The sequence below is a fragment of the Pteropus alecto genome, unplaced genomic scaffold, assembly GCF_000325575.1.
Source record: "Pteropus alecto unplaced genomic scaffold, ASM32557v1 scaffold61, whole genome shotgun sequence".
NCBI classification, from domain to species: domain Eukaryota; kingdom Metazoa; phylum Chordata; class Mammalia; order Chiroptera; family Pteropodidae; genus Pteropus; species Pteropus alecto.
The window spans coordinates 5,881,533-5,899,433 of NW_006434835.1; the positions used below are offsets into that span (position 1 = coordinate 5,881,533).

The 17,901-nt window shown below is 50.3% G+C and overlaps 1 protein-coding gene across 1 annotated transcript in view; it reads left to right on the forward strand.

Annotated features, from left to right (window-relative positions):
- LPIN1 (lipin 1) overlaps positions 1 to 10,920 on the forward strand; it is a 94,208-nt gene extending 83,288 nt beyond the window's left edge. The window contains exons 20-22 of the mRNA XM_015588248.2: positions 3,987 to 4,101; positions 5,353 to 5,456; positions 8,294 to 10,920. Coding sequence (XP_015443734.1) covers positions 3,987 to 4,101; positions 5,353 to 5,456; positions 8,294 to 8,453 — 379 coding nt within the window. The 3' untranslated portion in view covers positions 8,454 to 10,920. The remainder of the gene's footprint in view (positions 1 to 3,986; positions 4,102 to 5,352; positions 5,457 to 8,293) is intronic.
- Positions 10,921 to 17,901: the final 6,981 nt, after the last annotated feature.

A 17,901-nucleotide genomic window follows, 5' to 3' on the forward strand; every position in this document is an offset into this window, starting at 1 on the left:
AGAAGTTCTCCCTTTTGAGCCTTTGCACGTGCTGCTCCCCCTCTGCATCGCCCGGCTGAGTCTTAAAGACTCACCTTGCATTCCACCGAACTGGGGGCCCAGGCTGCGTTCGGTGGCCCTCTGCCAGCCACCTTCGGCAGCCTGGCCTTGGACTTCCATGACACGCGTCCTGTGTGGGAGTTCTGGTCACGCTGTTCACTTTATGGACCTCTCACAGACCACTAGCCAAACTCTGGCCTCCTGGGTAGGGGGAGGGAAATGCGGGCTTCTCCGCAGCTCGGGGCCGGGCAGTTCCCAGGACGTTCTCAAAGCCAACCCGCTGTGGTCAAACCGCTGTGGTGGGTATCTTAGGGCTGTGTCTCGGTTGTGTCTCGAACATCCAGTGGAAAGCTTGGACTGATTTTGCCTCAGTTGCGGTCATACAAACAGTGGAAAGTCCAGACGGGCCCAGGATACCCCGCTGACTCTCCTGAGTATTTCCTCAGCTCTGTAGCGACTTTTTCCATCACAGCTTTGTTTTGTGCGAGTGGTGATTTTTTTTCCTGTAGGGAGAGATCTTACTTGAAAATTGCACATCTGGGGAGATAATTCAGGTGAAACCTGTGGGTGCCATAGTGTATTTCAAGTCCCGAGAGCTGTCATATCTGTAGATCCCAACAGAAATCCACATACTTTAATGAAGTGATTAAGTGATCCAGATATGTTACTGAAACGTCTCTGAGTTGTGTTGACAGTTTGCAACCGGCTGCTGATTAGCATACGTTAAGTACCGAGGTTTTGCTAGGCAGAGTACAAAGTTGGTATTTGTACTATAACATCCTACCACTAATAATGTAAGATGATCCTTTTTAGATTTTCCTTAAATATCATTGTCCAAGATCTATTACTTTTTCCTCGAGAGGAATTACTGAAGAAAAGGAAGCTAAACCTCGCGGTTGGTGCTCCCAGCGGCCACGGCCCACAGCCTGTCCTGCCGAGCCCCGCGTTCTAGCCAGGGCCGTTCTCTGTGTTAGCCGTCCTGCAGATGTCGTAGCGTCGGTGGCTGAGTCTGCCATGAGCATGGATGACCTCCCCTAGCAAGACACTTTAATTGGGTCAGTTCTGAATATGCGGCCTGAGCTTAAACTGAAAGGAAAGAAAAAATGTCATGGGTGGGTGTGCGTGGAGCACGGCCAGCGAAGGTAAGCGCCAGCGTGAGCTGCAGCCAGGGTCCTGAGGTGGGGACCTGGAGCCCCACGGCTGACGATGCTTGGGACTCTAACGGTGTGACGAGCAGGGGCAGCCCCTTCCTGGGCCTGTTCCCTTAACTGCCAAGTGACAGGGTCAGATTAGAGATCTCCGGGGTGCCTTTCGGGTCTAAGATGCTAAAATTCTAGGAAATGTGTTGGAAAGAAGTCGAGAGAATCTGTTTCACACACCTAATCTTTGGTTCATGAGCTTCTCCTATTAAGATAGAAATTGGTGTTGAGTCCTGAGATTCTCTTTCGTTACCTGCCCTGTTTTGTTGTGGCAAAGCTGTTCAGGTCATTTTCACATAAACCTTCTCTTAGTGTAAAGCACATTCCTAACGTGTATGGCTCCAGTCTCATGGGATGGAGGCTGTCACTGATGAGCTGAGCTGATAGACAGGCAGTGTTGCACAGATTAGCCTTTGCTAGTTCCCATGACTGGGTCACTGGGAGGATTTGAACTTCTGGAATTAGTTAGGCAACTACGTGTGTGTGTGTGTGTGTGTGTGTGTGTGTGTGTGTAGGGGGAGGGGGAAGGAGGGAGAGAGAGAAGCAGGAAGTTGAATTTGGACAATTTTCCCCCAGTGCCTTGAAGTTTGAGACTTAAAATTCATACGATCATTGCTAGGAGAGTAGATTTTAAAAGTTCTCATCGTAAGAAAAAGGAATTGTGACTGTGTGTGGTGAAGGATGTTAACTAGACTAAGTGTGGGGATTGCTGTGCAATGTATAGGAAATTATTCTGGTGGGCACCTAAAATTAGTAGTGTCGTATGTCAATTATGTCTAAAAAAATCATACAGTCACTCACACGTTCATCTGTGAGTCCTGAGATGTAAAATACAAGGTTCTTAGTGTGAGAGACAGCCCTGGCGTCCGCACAAGTCAGCTCCGAGGCAGGACCAGCCCTCGGGTCTTTTGACACTCAGTTCAGTGCTCCATCTCATCATCATCACCCCATCATCATCACCACCCCATCATCATCGTCTAAATTACGTTTCGAATGAGTACAGAGAATATTTCTAAAATATATGCAGGGTATGAAGGATAACCAAACAGTGGACACCAGTGTTCCCATAAGCAAAAGGGCGTGTCATCACATCTGAAGTCCCAGTTGCTCTCGTCCCTGCCCCCTCGGCAGTCATGGTTACCGTTGTCCTAATAGTTTTTTAGCACATGTATCCGTAATCCTAAACAGTACGTTCAATTGTGCACACGCGTGCACTTTATATAAACGCATCACATGCTCTCCCGGAATTTGCTTTTTGTCCACTCAGCGTTACATCCCCAGGATTGCTGAGTGTCACCGCAGCCCACTCATTTTTACTTCTGCGTGGTGTCCTGACAGATGACTCTACCGTCCTGTTGCTGGGGACGTGAGTCGTTTCCAGTTTTTTGCTGTTAAAAGCGGTACTTCCGTGCGTGTCCTCTGGGGACACCTGTGCAGCAGTCGCTCCAGGGCACATGCTCAGGAGCGAGCTTGCTGGGCCGTCGAGTGTGCACACCTGCAGCTGAATCAGGCCGTTCCAAGCTGTCTTCCAGGGTAGTCGGACCGGTCCATGCGCCCGCAGCGGCGTGTGCGCGTGTTCCGTTCCCTGTCAGCACGGGTCAGCACGTCGTCAGCTGTCTGCATTGTCGCTAGTCTGGTGGGCACGAAGCGTCTCTCTTCGAATGTCCGTTGGCTGTCTGGGCTTCATTTTCTGTGAAGTGCCTGCTGAAGTATTTCCTCCAGTTTTTGATGTGTAAGCGTGTGCGATGGATCCTGTACATGCAGCTTTTGTGACAAGTGCCGCAAGTATCTTTCTCCAGTTCGTGGCTTTCGATGAACATATATATTTTCTGTTTCATGTCGTTGAATGTGTCATTTCTACTGTAGCTCGTACCTTTTTGTGTGTATTAAAAAAGCCTTCCCCGACCTGTGGGCATAAAGATAGTCTCCTATGTGTTATCTAAATGTGTTGTCCTTTCATTGAGGCCTATAACCCACCTGGAACTGATTTTTGTATGCAGAGTCAGCAGCGGTCCATTTTCTTTCTCTTTTTCTCTTTATAGGGGTATTCAGTTGTTGCAGCGCCATTTACTGGGGAGACTGCCCTTTCCCCTGCTTTGACTTGTCGCTGTGGTCATACCTCAAGTGTCTGCGGATATGTTTCCGCTTCTGGCCTTTGCCTTTTTCTGTAGCCATTAGAATTGAGTCCCATGAAATCATACAGACAAAACCCTGTCAAGCGTCTAATTGAAATTACAATGTATCTATAGATCCGTTTAGGGAGAGTTAACATTTCCTTATGACATCGAGTCTTCCAGTTCAGTTAAACAATGTGTTTCTTCCTTTGTTTAGGTCTTCCCTACCATGTTTCTGGGAAGTTTTCAGATTATTTAGAATTTTCACATGGGCATTCACGAATGAGATTTGCCGATATGTTTCTCCTTTCGGTTTTGATTTTGAGGTTATGTAGACTCAGGAAACGAGTTGGGAGATGCTCTCTCTCTCTCTGCTCTGGAGTTCTGTGCTCCTTGGGACTGGTGCAGGCCTTTGGTGAAATCACTCGTCCTCGGTGTTTTCTACGTGCAGAGATTTGAAGCATGGATCCCCCTTCTGTTGAGCTTTTCTGGAACAGCCGAGTTGACTTACACGTTTTTAACCCACAGAGATGAGCACGTTCTCAGTGTCACCCCACCTTTGACAGTTAAAAACAGTTTGATACTAATGAAGCTTAACCCCTCACGCCGATCCATTATTTGTTTGTTTTAACAGAGAAGTGATTGAAAAGAAGCCAGAAAAGTTTAAAGTCCAGTGTTTGACAGACATCAAAAACCTGTTTTTTCCAAACACAGAACCCTTCTATGCTGCTTTTGGAAACCGACAGGCTGTAAGTAGTAGGGGGTGCACGTCACAGCTCTGGGAATTCCCGTTTTGCCGACAGCAGTCATCCCAAAGGCTGGCCTGGGCTGTATGTGGGCTGGACTCTTAATCCTGCTAGAAGGAGCTGGTAAAGAGCCATTTGCCTGCACGTAAAGGCCAGGAGCTTGCAGATTATTTCATGGCCTGTTTACGCTGAAGGTCGGCGAGTGAGCTTTAGTTTGAAGCATGAACTATGGGCCTAGAAACATCGAACTCCGAATAACTTGCTAAGTCAGTAAAACAAGAACACTGAAAGGGGGTAGACCTTCCCTCCCAGAACGGAGCCACAAAGCCGGTTCTTAGCACAGTGGTGAATTCAGCACCGCAGGTTTCAAGGGTACAGCTGGACCCCCTCATCCGTGGTTTCAGTTACTCGCGGTCAACCATAGTCTGAAAAGATTAAATGGAAGATTCCAGAAGTAAACAATGCATCGGTTTTAACTCGTGCATCATTTGGAGTAGGGCCACGAAGTCTCAGGAGGTTGCACTCCGCCCAACCCAGGGCGAATCGTCCCTTTGTCCAGCGAATCCACATGGCAGACGCTCCCCGCCTGTCGGTTTGGTCACCGAGTAGCCGTCACTGAGAGATCGGCGGGCCTGGTATTGCAGTGCTTGAGTCCAAGTCACCCTCATTTGACTTACTAATGCCATGTTCACATAACTTTTATTACAGTATATTGTAATAGTTGTCCTATTTTACTATTTATCCCTTATTGTTGTTAATCGCCTACTGTGTCCAATTTATAAATTAAATTTTATGTATAGGAAAAAAGATAGGAAATGTAGGATTCAGTACTATCTGCAATTTCAGGTACTCACAAGGGTCTTGGAACATGTCTCCCGTGGCTAAGGGGGGACTTCCGTATTGTTTCATGTGGCGAAAGAAACGCCCTGAGATTTTGCATGTACCGCCCCAATGTGCTAACTTTCCAGTGAGAAAACTCTACTTTTGAAACTCATGCCCAAGCAAACGGGTCGGATGATACCCTTAAGGGATGCTGGGATTGCAGGGGGCAAGGTGGGTGGTCCACTCTCTCGCTCAGCTCCTGCGCAGATGGGAAAACTGACCTGATCGTTCCACACTCAGAGAGAGTCTTTCTACACCAGTTGGAAGGACAGTTCTGGTCAACGAAGGTGTCGTAGTAATTGCATCAAATCCCAGAGGTCGTGTGTCCGTATTTACGTTCAACTCTGTTTTCCTTTCACTTTTCAAACACAGGACGTGTACTCGTACAAGCAAGTAGGAGTGTCTTTGAACAGAATATTCACTGTCAATCCCAAAGGAGAACTCGTGCAGGAGCATGCCAAGACCAACATCTCCTCGTGAGTGTCCCCGCATGCGCTGGCGTCACCGGGGCGTCACCCCCGCTGGTAGTGTCGCGGTCCTGAAATGGTCTTTTACTGTTTACGGCGCACCGTTTGGCCCTTTGTTGCCTATATTTTAATCTTGAATTCCTATGAGGAAAATATATTTTAACTCCTTGTATTTTGTCCCAAACCGAATTTTAAATCAGATCCCCTCTGGGTCGAATTTTTAAATTCGTGGTTATATTCTGCTACAGAGTGGAAGTACATGAACTTGGTTTCGATGTGCCAAGTGAGGTTTGAAAGCCTAGAATGCGAATTAAAAATGTGACCAAACTGAAATATCACGTGACACTGTATTTGAAGATGAGGAACGGTACGTCTCTTTACATTCTGGCCCATCGTGGCCTCTCTGGAAACGCTGCTGAGCAATTGTAAGAATCCCGCCCGCAGCCCGGGCTCCCGGAGGCAGTGAGTTTGTAACGAGGCGTCCTGCTGGGCTGTAGACTCTCTCTTGACTTGGGTGCTGTCTCCTTTGGGCTCCTAATGTCTTAGAACGGAGAACGTTTCCTCATCCCATGTGTTGGGAGCTTTGCCAGCTGGGTGACACCAGGCAGGCAGGTGCCATTCTGCCTTGTCCATTTCGGAGGCCGCCCCTCTCCTGGCTCGGTCTGTGCAGACCTGGATGACTGCCTCTGGCCCCGGCAACCCCAGGGGAGGAGCTGGCCAGGGTGAGGATGGGTCTTCTCCAGGCGCATCCTGTATTTCAGGTGGACCAGAGATGTGGGTCCCAGAGCAGATGTTCACTTCCAGGACACTCCTTACACGAGCTAGGGTCTGACCAGCTTACACAGGCCAGTGTCGGAATAGCAGCAGGAACCGATTCTGCTGTCCACCCTCCCCTAGCGGTTTCTTCCCTGTCCCGGGTTCTGAGCGGCCACCCCTGACGACGCCACAGCTCCCTCTTCCCCAGCCCAGGACAGGCTCTCCTCAGTCTGGAGAAGATCTAGTGGACTTTTATTTAGGGTCAAAAAGAAGTCTCAACCGACAGGACACTGCCCAGAAAGGACAAAGGTTTCCACCAGGCAGTAGCCATGTGGCGGGTCCTATCATAAGGGGTCTGGAAGGGGATTCCAGCATCTTTGTGGGTTTGCCCAGGAGGCCTCTGGGGTTATCCCACTGGCTGAGAATCTAGGTTTAAAATGCACGTCCTGCCCGAGTCTCGGCCTGGGGTGGAGCTCGGCGTGGGAGGAAGCTTTGTGCATTGCCACACAGAGTTGTGGTCTCGCACCTTGGCTGGGGACTGCGGCCGTTCTCACGAAGGACTGGCTCTCTGCTCTCCTTCCCCACAATGGCACACCTGGCTGGCACACCTGGCAGGGAGCTGTGTCCCAGGCACGTGGGTGGGACGCTATCTCTGAGAGGTCGTCTGAACCGTCTTCAGAGGCTTGGGGGCCCCTGTCGGGCTGGGCCTGTGTGGGGGACAGTGGTTCTGAGCAAGGCCCCCTGCTGGAGCTGGAGCACAGCCTTCTGCTGCAAGGGTTTGGAGTTGGTGCCACCACGCCCTGGTGGTGAGTGGTGAACTGCGGCCTGTAGGGACAGCCACCTCCCTTAGCCACGAAACTCAAACAAGTAGGTCTTAAAGCCAGGTTTTCCCAACATTTGTCTTAGTTCTCAGGAAAGACATAATTTTTGCTCGTTGAGAGATGTTTTCCGTTTTGTGCAAGCATGACGTTCCTCAGAAGCCCTTTGGAGGTTCTTTATTAAACACACACGCGCATCCTTATTTAATCATTTTGTGCCTCGGAACGACTAATTCCTGGAGTTTGGATTTTCGGGAAGCCCCTTTCGGCTCTTAGCGAATTGGAACTGGAGAGGGACCCAGCGAATGTGAGGGAGGACCCTGGGGACAGGAGGAGGGGCCTGGGCCTGTCACGTTTCTGGTGGGAGACATCCCGAGGTCTGAACATGCATATTCATACAGCGGGTCTGTGTTTGTAGTGTGGGCCACAGACACTAATATGCAATGACCTCTTGGGAGGAGGATACAGGAAATAGAGCGAGGGAGTTGCTGGGAGCGTTGAGAAGCCCTGAACTGGTTCAACCCCACTGTCTAGAAGAATGAAGGGCCTGAGGCCCAGAGAGGACGAGACACTTGCCCCAGGTCCCACAGCAGCAAGATGCGGGGAGACCCCAGGTCTCTCGACCGCCATGCCAGTGAGGGCTTTATACTTCCCATGGCTAATATTTCGCCGGGGATAATGATTTCCTGATGTTAATAATTTATCGTCGAGTAAGTTTATTGAACATCCAGTATGCATTATTTCTCTGTTGCATACATTATTTAATTCTCCCATGAACGCTGTAGCAGTGTTCATTTCCTTCCTTTACAGCCGAGATTGTGGCTTAGAGAGACGAAGCCCTGTGTCCAGGATCACACGGCTCGTACATGGCAGAAGGTCCAGTGCGGGTCCCCTCAGCCTCAGGGCCCAGGGTCTTCTCCTCACACAGTGAAGCAGTCTCAGTCTGAGGCTCTGGGATCTGCTGCCCACCCGTGCACTCTGGCGGGTGGCCGTCCCCCTGCCATGCCGACTTCTTCCTGTCCTCTTTCGCTTCGCTCTGCCCTCCTCGGCCCTTCATGCGAAGTCAGTTCTCGCTTGCCTCGCCCTCTCTGACTTCTGCTGGCCGCACCATGTGATTTCCTATTCGTTAGCGAGGGCTTATTCTAGGACCCCCTCCGTGTGTTGACCCCCAGGTGCGTGCCTTTCGGGGGCGCGGGTTCCTCCTGACTCCCCAGGCACAGCGCAGGGGGCGGGGCGTCGTCAGAGGCCATGACGTTGTCCGTCTCCTTCCAGGTACGTGAGACTCTGCGAAGTGGTGGACCACGTCTTCCCGTTGCTGAAGCGAAGCCACTCCTCGGACTTCCCCTGCTCAGACACTTTCAGCAACTTCACCTTCTGGAGGGAGCCGCTGCCACCTTTCGAAAACCAGGATGTTCACTCTGCGTCGGCGTGACGTGCTCCCAGCAACCTGCTGACCCCGACGTGTGCAGACCGGCCCCCCGCGAGGGGGCAGGCCCGGGGAGCCGGCGGCGGCGCCCAGGACCCTGGCGCGCGGTCACTTGCTTGAGAGCAGTGAGAGCTGACGCGCGTCCGCCCCTTCCCCGCTGCCCCGGCCTTGACCTCCGCGAGTGGAACACGAAGGGCTGCTTTGCAGGCGGGCAGTCGGCTGCTTTCATGCTGCGCGAGGCGCCCGCGGTCGTGGCGGGAGCCAGCGGCGATGCCGGCCGGGCAGCGTGGGCCGAGCGGGGGTGGTACCAGCGGCCGGAACGCCAGGTGCGCGTGACTTCCGGCAGAGCGGGGGACGGGCTTCCGTGACTTCTCTGCGCGTGCGTGGGGGGGGGCGGAGCGTGCGGCGTCACGTGACCCGCATCAGGTCCCCGCGGGGCCTCCAGCCCTCACTGCTCTGGGCCTTGTCCTCGCTGGAGGTTCCTATGCAGTATTTGCCGACGGGTCTAATTTTTAGGTGATAAGTTCTTGAATTCCTTTGGTTAAAGATAACCTATGTAATCGGCACCTCCGCCCCCTTTTTTTGTGGCTCGAGGCTGGAGTACTTATGCCTTAATGCATCTGTGGCAGACATTTTATTTAGAATGTGCTTTGTCTGGCTCTCTGTAACTTTGCAATGCCTTAAGTTCAGATTACAGTAAATATTACTACAGAGGCAGTATTTGGATCAGTTCAACGCTGCGCCCCAGCCTTTTATCCAGAAAGGTAGGGCCGAGAAGGTGGCCTTGAACAGAGCTGACGCCAAATGATAATGTCGTCGATTTTAATTGGAAGCTCGCAAAAGAAGAAACAGGTTAGTTTTTAAGAAAACAGTTTCAAGAAGTTAAATTATATTCTGTGTAGATATTATTATTTATTACTTTGGGTTACCATTATAAGCATATTAGCCATACTTTTTTTATTCGGTCACTGATATATTAAAAAGGTATACATTAGACTACCCAAAGAGCCTTATTATATATATATATCTCTCCCAACACTGGCCTGCTTTTGAGATTTGTGAGTAACACTTTATTTTCTTTAGCTTTTTCTACTCAAGGGCAGGTGGATAAGTGATAATTTGAGTGACATGCTTTAAGCCGCTAGGTGATGATTCTCTTAGTTGTTTATCAGGCTAGCTTGTGGAGAGAACAATTTGAAAAGTGAAAGAATTATTTTGGTAAAAGATTTTGCTTTACTTTTTGAAGTATTATTTTTCTAAAGAGCATTTTACTTCAGTGATTGAAATGCTTTTCTATTTCAATTGCATTGTTAGCGTGATAGGAGGCAAAAAAAAAAAAGGAAATGTTGACTGCAATTTTACTCTTTCTGTGAAAGAATTTGCAGAGGTGTTGCCTCGGTGCTGTCGGTGGTCTCTGTTAGCGGTGAGGGTCTTTTCTGAACCACCCAGAGGAAGACAAATATTCGTGTGTCGTCCATCACACTTTGGCACATGAGCACAGACACGCATGGGCAGATGCCCTTTTGGAGGCATGAAAAATAATTCAGAATAGTCTCGCCTCCACTACTCTGGGCTTCGTGAGTTCTTTCTATCACGACGGTGTCTTAGGGTGGATTTTGTGAACTAAGTATAAGTTTGCAGAGGCTGACAGAGTCCCCTCCTTGCTGGGAGGAAATCGGCTGTGATGGGGTAGTGTGTCCGTAGTGCCATTTGGCCTTCGTCAGGACAAGCAGCTGTCATCCACGGTCCATGCAGGTGTGAGCATGCATCGTCAGCCTCCGTACTGCGGTGCTCTGAGCCAGACACCTCTTCCAGAAAGTCCGACTCAGATCTGTGCCAGGTTCTGAGTGTGGCCCCCAGAGAGGCTGTAATTGTCACCCCTGCCTTTGACTTTGCAAAGCGAGGTTCGTACGTGGGCGGCACTCACACATATCTGAGCTGGTTTATCTGTATTTACACATCTGTGACCCAGTAACCCCACGGTCACGTGCCAGAGTGCTGCCTGTGGACCCTGCATTTCAAAGTTGTTCTACAGAAATGAATCACTATAGTGACAGGTCACCAAGCGTTCACCGTAGGTGACGAAGAAAAATATACATACCTGGTACCTGGAGGAATGATCACACCTTCAGAGAGAAATCTCTTTATAGTTTTAGGTTTGGATCACTACTTTAAATATAGTTTATTTACCACACTTGATCTGTATGTGTGTTGGCTGGCGCCGTGAAGAAAATCACTGTAATACTTCACTGCGTTGTGTTGGATGCAAAGCTACAAAATACTGTAATAAATGAGAACGATGAAAGCCTGAAAATCAGATGTGTGAATTTTAAATGGTTTTTGGTAGGAGGTTAAGTTGCTGATTTTCTGGTGTGTTATAATCAAGCGTATTTTATTCTCAAAAAAAAAAAAAAAAAAAGCTAAGGCTATGAACTGTTCAATATTTGGAATAAAAGAGCCAGTCTTATGCTTTTGGTAAAATACCGACCCTCTGTATGCATTTGGTGGGAAGAGGGGAGGAGCCCGGGGCGCGTCCTACCCGATGGTCTGGCTCAGAGCGGCCCTGGACCAAAGTCAGCGTTTCCCACGCGGCTATTACACAGGCAGGTTCTGTGCAGTGGCCTTTTATGCGGTAGCCAATCCGATGCGGCCATGAGACAAGACACAGGAGATGCTCAGGGAAACCAAGTTTGTTATACTCACAGCTCACCACACGGGCCATGAGGGGAAGCAACGGGGTGGTCAGGAGGCCGACGACGGGCGAGGGGCGGGGCCTAGGCCTTCCTGGGGTTTCCACAGGAAAGGCAGGGCAGGGTGGACAGGTTAGGATTGGCTGGGTTGGCTTATTCCAGTGGCCTCTAAGCCATGGGGCTGGCCCCTGGTTGCCTGGCACCTAGCCCTGAGATGATTAAGGCACAGGAAAAGTGGCTCCTGGGGTGCCCCGCCAGAGAGAGGAGGTCTTGCATGTCACAGGCGCCTCCCGCTGGGCCCTTCATCATCGCTAAGAAATGGCCGGCCACTCTCTCCCCAGCCAGAAAGGCTTTTTAAGATATCGAGACACTAATAATATATAGAAAATAAAAGCATAGACAACGCAATTTCCTTTGCCTCGATTGCGTCCTGCTTCTCTGCGGTCTCCCTGATTCATTTTTCATTTCGAACAGATCAATCAAAATCCTTGACTAGTTCACCTGGATCACTTAAAAACTGTCATAATTCCTATCGATTTTGTGCACCGTCGACAAGCCTGAGACATCCTGCGTCAGCCTAAGTGTTTTTGGAATAAATGTAAGACGATTGGTCCCTAAACGCTTAACAGATGGCCACGCTGGGTGCCAGGCTGAGCTTGAAGCCCAGATCCAAACAGTTCATCTCTGGGCGTCTGTAGAATGAATGCGTATCTATCTTTGAAAACAAAACCAACCCTCTCATTTGGTTGGACATCACAGATTTATTCCAACTCCATTTCAGATTTTAACTTCTTATCTGTAAAATAAAAATCTGCATAAACGGCGGCCTTGGGCCTGGGGATCCCCAGCTGCTCTGGCCGTCCCCTGCTTCCTCTCGGGGTGCCACTAGGCCATGCCGTTTCCACTGCGCTGTGCAGGCAGCTCCCACACGTGTGTGTTGGGGGTGGGGGGGGAACTATTTTGGTAGCTTGAATTTCTCCATGTCTCAGCTGCAATCACCTGAATATTTAAAATATTTTCTATCTGGGTTTTCAAAACCGACACCCACCTCTCCATCACACTCGCCAGCCGTTCTCATCAGAGCCCAAGGCGCCTTGACAACGGGGTCAGTGATGGTCGGCTTTGGGTCTCGACGTGGGCTTTCCTACGGATGGTGACGCGTGCGGCCTTGGTGCCAGCCTGGGACAGAACAGGCTTGGAGGAAAGTCCAGCAGGCCTCATTTAGAAAAATTAAAAAGCAAACTCCTCTGGAGTCCAGATTTCCTCGTTCCAGCAGGAGGGCTGCCCTGACCGACCGGCTCTTCCGGGAGCGCCCGGCCACACCCCTGGCGCTTGCTCACCTGCCTCCCTTTGTGCGGCTGTATCTTATCTCCAGATTAACGGGGCTACCCGGGAGCAGGGCTGGGGGTGGCAGGAGGGCGTCTGGTCTCTGCCCTAAACGAAGCCACTAGAGTCACCTTCCTGCTTCTGACCCCTTTCTGACTCCTGCTGCAGTCGAAGGTGGTGGTGAGGTATCAGTGTTAACACAAGCAGGCTTAGTGCCCGAAGGAAATCAGAGTGACCAGGCAGACGTTGGCCCTAGAAGGCAACAGGCCCCGAATGGCCGCCTGGGGGCGCAATCCTTTTGAGTTTGGAGGCACAGCTTTTGAAAACATGTCTGGGATTGACAAAGGCCTCTCCCCAGCAGCCCTTGCCTTGGAGATGGGCCAGGTGTGCTGCGGGCTGGTGAGGAGGGGGCAGAGTTCCTTACTGGACTGTCTGGGGGCCAAAAATGCCTCCCATTTGCACAGCTCAAGGTCACATGTCACTTAGTGGCCGGGCCAGGGAGCAGTTTGAGGCTGTTTGTCATTCGAGTCTGAGAACACTTTAGGTTTGTGGTTCTCGAAGTGTCTTCAGGATCTGCAGTCCCAGCTCAGTTGCTCGTTAGAAATGCAAGTGCTCAGGCCCCACCCTTGGCCTCCCGAATCAAACTGTGGGTGAGGGGCCCGCACCTGTGCCAATAAATCCTCTGGGATTCCAATGTGCACTTAAGTTCCAGAAGACACACCTGAGGCCCGGGTCCCGGCCCCAAGGAGCTGCTTCTGTGTTGTGGCAGCTGACATCTAACCTGAATCTGGCGTGGGCAGAGCAACAGCGGGGATCAGGTGAAGGAGGGAGGCCCCTGGAAACCCAATACAGGGCGGGGAGGGGGCGGGGGACACGATTAGTCACAAAGTGTCCTGAGCCTTTGATGCACAGCTGCCAGCCGGGGGCATCTCAGCGGGAGCTGGTCCTGGCTGGGAGGGGACTTCGTCTGACCGGCTGGGGCAGCTGAGTGCATGTGAATCAGCAGACCTGGGCTGTGCCCCCATTTCTGATGGCTTCCTTCCTCTCCCAAACTATTGGAGCTTGGAGGTGCTGTCCTGATGCCAGCGATGTTTTCACTGGGGCAGGAAGTTCATTCAGCCCTGCATTGCTTTTAATGAGTTTTGCAAGCAAGTGGCCTCTTCCGGTGACTCATTCTGCCTTTTGTGCACCGGAGATTGTGGTTTTAAGTTTCACTTTGGAAAGTAACCACCGCTTCTGCCCCTTTCTCCACTGCTGGAATCCGAACAAGTTACATTCATTTTGCAACAAAGAAATGTAAATGCAGGCGGCCGGTCATATTTCTGCTCTGATTGTAAAAACATTCTTTTCCGAGATGAATGACAGAGCCAAGCGAAGAAGAAATGGTTTGTATTTTCAAATAACATTCATTTGGGAACTTCATATTTTTCCTTCCAGTGTGGTGGACAGTTTTCGCTTTTGTTCCGTCTTTTTGATTCATATTTCAGGGTTATCCTAAAAATAAATTGGTTGAGTGAGGTGGCTCGCCTCTGACTTATGGAGGCTGAGTTCTGGACAAAAGTTTATGTACTTCCATGCAGCACACCAAAGAGAATGAAGATGCGTTCTTAGTTAAATAGTTTTTGCCTGGACTCTCCTCAGAAATCAGTTTATGGTACCCGTATAGACGAATGCCTCGGGATTGACAGCATGTGTTACATGGACAGACACGATGCAGTGTTTTGTCTCCGCTTCAAGTGATACACTCATCTTCAAAATGTTAGTGTTGAACTAAACTATTCTTACATAATCCAAATATGTGCAAACATAAAGTGATGCTCCCATACAATTATAAAACCAAAAACGCATTTAAAATTCAGTGCAGATAAAACGATAAGACCGATAGAATGCAAATGAACATGAAATGTTATTTAGTGGAAAATGTTCATGTATTGAAGCTAGTGAAATGAGGAAGGATTTGGGTGTACAATAGAGTGTTTTATGCTTCATTTATCAACTAGAACCTTCTGGGTTTTGAGCCCGACGAATCACCATTCTCATCATCCTCAACACTGACTTCTACAAAACACGGTCAGGAAAAAGTTCTCATTACACATTTCCATCTACACTGACTGCTCGTGAGCTGTTGCAGGTTGTGACGACATAACAGGGTCCCCTCAATAAATCGTCTGCTGGTTTCACGAAGCAAAGGCGTAAAGTCAAAGGCGTAAAGTCGTAGGCGTGTCTGCTTTGGACACTGTAAGGTCCGGTGCAGCTTGGGGTTTTATCGTCATTGCTGTTTCCGATCACCTGTTATGGTCGCCCAGTCCCTTTTAATGAGAAAATGGAAGTTGAGAGAGATCGTGATTTGCTGAAGGGCTTCTGACTGGTAAGAGGCAGAGCTGGATTGGAGGTCTCCAAATTCAGCGTGACCTCACGTGTCTTCAGGCTCTGTCCCACTGCGCCCCCCAAGGCTGGGACGGGCCAGTGGGCAAGGACCAGTGCAGTCGCCACGCCGTGTGCCCGTCGCCTGAGTCAGCCTCCAGAACTCTCCACAGAAGAGAGCCGGTGACGGCGAGAGGACACGGAGCAGGGAACAGACCCTGAGAGAGACTCGCAGCTTCCACAGCTTCCCCGGGGCTGAATCACCGCGTGAGCCACGGTGCTTTGCGTTTTAAAAATGCTAACACATTTTGAAAAATAGGGTATGCACTTCCTGTTTTGACCAGAAACAAATGCAGACAAGACCCGGTTCCTCTGTCCAAGCAGAGGTTGACCTTTCAATTCAGAAATATCTGCACGGGCCCAGTTACGCTCGGGTGGGGGAATGGAGCCTGCGTAACCGCAGCTTCTGTCAAATACACCGCCTTCTGGCTGAACTGGAAGATCCGCCAAAGTGCCACGGGAGCCACCCATTGGATACGGCAGAGTGTGAGCTGTTAAAATAGCTAAAATCAGGGGCACAGGACGAAGTAAATTGTATTCCTCTTCTGCCTTCTGTTCCTTTCCATGTCGCTGTGACACTGTTACAATAACATAACGGTACAAAGGAGACGTCAACTTAGTTGTTGAACTGCTGATGTATAACATCCTGGTAGAAATGAGAATCGATTTGGGGCTTGCTGTGAAGATAGGGCAGGGACAGGGAGTTTGGGGACCCTGAGTCTTCGGAGGTATGACAGAGGGGACTAACTGTCCTCTCAAGAGTCCTGCTTTCCTATAGAGTTGTTGCTGAAAAGCCACTGTCTCTCATGGACTGTTTCCCAGTCTCCAGCCCCATGCCTGGCTATGCCTGTGTCACCACATCTTGGCAGTGGGAATATGAGCAGCAGTGATGGATCGCCACTGGGCCAACGCAGGTAAAAAACATTCACATTCCCGTCTCTACCTGTCGTCTAGAAGCACAGGTCTGCAGGGCAGAGCCACAAGATGGAAGGAACCTGGGTCCCTGAATCACCATGTGGCAGGTGACCTGCCAAATACTGAAATGGGCTTTGTGGAGCAAGAAATCAGTTTCCATGGTGATAACCTCTGAGATTCACAGGTGTATTTGCGACCGCAGGTGACGTTACCAAACTGATGCGCGGGGAGAGAGGATCGCTGAGGGACGGGCTCCAGACTGGAGAGGGAGCTGGCGGCTGAGCAGCCCCAGGAGAGAGGCGGCCGCCCGGGCCCCCTGTGGCGTCCGGGATCAGGGCGCTTCGGGAGAAGTGTTCTTTCATCTTTCTCTGCTTCTAAAAGGAGGAGGAACAAAGGAGAGAGAGATTTGACATGTGGAAAATGCTACCGAGAAGTTTTCTCCTGTAGCATTTTTTGGAAGAGGGAGGAGTTAACGATACTTTGAAAAATAATGAGTAATAAAATAAGAGGAACGGCTCTCAATCCCAAGAAAAGCCAAAAGTTATAGAAATAAAAAATATCATGTTGGTATACCTGGAGGTTTGGGGTGGGAAAAGAGGTACAGATGGAAAGGTAAATTCTTCATCTATCATAATAAGTTGAGTAGCATCTAAATTTAGTGAATCGAGATATTATAGTACATTTATATTATTTAGAAACATAGAGTAAATACCAGAATAAACAGCCGAAACGGTTGGACAGGGTGGTCCTTGAGGAGCTGGGGGGTCTGTGGGTGGCAGGGCGAGTGGGGCCGGCGAGGTCAGATTTCGTTTGACTTTCAGAACTATGTGAATATATTATTTAGGTTAAAAAAGCAGTAGGATGATTATAAAATGCCAACGAAATAAAGTAAAAAAGAAACAAAATAACAGGGAGGAGAGGGAAGGAGGAGGAGGAGGAGGAGGAGGAGGAGAAAATCGCCTGCAGGGAGGATGGATGAAGCTCCAGCCCCTCTTCGCCCTCTAATATTTCCTCAGGGACAAGTCTTCTCTGGTCACCCTCTCCAAGGACAATCCCTCGTAGCCCATCTAGTGGCCAGTTTTGAGAGGACCAATCAGTTTATTTATAAACGGCTTCATGCCTGGAGTGCGTGAGTATGAAATGGTCCCCATTTTACCCGAGGGGCGTCTGGTATCTTAGAGCTGGGACTTGACAGTAAAGAAAGCGTTGGAAGGAAAAATGCTTTGGAGTCTGCCCCATGCCCGGTGCAGTGCCCGGCATCGGAGGGTCCGAGGAGCTCGTGGCCGGCAGGAGACGGCGTTGAAAGCAGTCGTGTGCTAAGTGGGGTGGGTGCAGGGACAGAAATGTCGTGTCCTTGGGGGGAGGGGTGGAGGGACGGGGAGCTTACCTGCGGTCGAGAACGGTGCATGGTATCAGGCAGAGGAAGGTCTCCTGTGCGGGGAGGAACCTGCTCTGCGTCTGGAGTGATGGCTATAGCTTCCCCAGCCCGGGAACGGGGAGAGGCACAGGGCGCGATGCTGCACAGTGAGTGATACGCTCCACGTGGTTACAGGTGGGGTTGAGAGGTGGTCACATCACGGTGTGGACCAGGCCATGTGGTGTGGTCTCACTTTGAATGCAATAGGTAGCCACTCAGGTGAAGGATTGGGTAGAGCGGTCACCCAGGCAGTGGCATGCGTGGACCAGGGAGACACATCGGGACTATTAGGGCAGCTCAGCTGGGAGAGGCCGAGGGCCTAAACCTAGGCCGGGACATGGGGGTGAAGGAGAGCCCAGGGGGGATCCAAGGTAACGTCCATGCGTCTGATGGGGACATGAGTGCCTAGAGGAGCCCCCGTCAGCATTACAGCCGTGGCCGACGCTGTGGGAGGCATTAGCAGTGGAGAACCTTCCAGATCTCTCCAACAGGGATTCGCGACGTTGGTCTTATGTTAGAATTTGTGGAGGGGGCGGGATTTTAAAAATCACCGATGTCTAAGTCCTACCCCAGTGGGCTCAGCTTGGCTCGGAAGTGTTTACACTGTAAACTCTGATTGTCGCAGATTTGAAAGACCCAGACTGTGGGTTCAGCCGCAGCCGAGTGATGCTGGATTTTATCA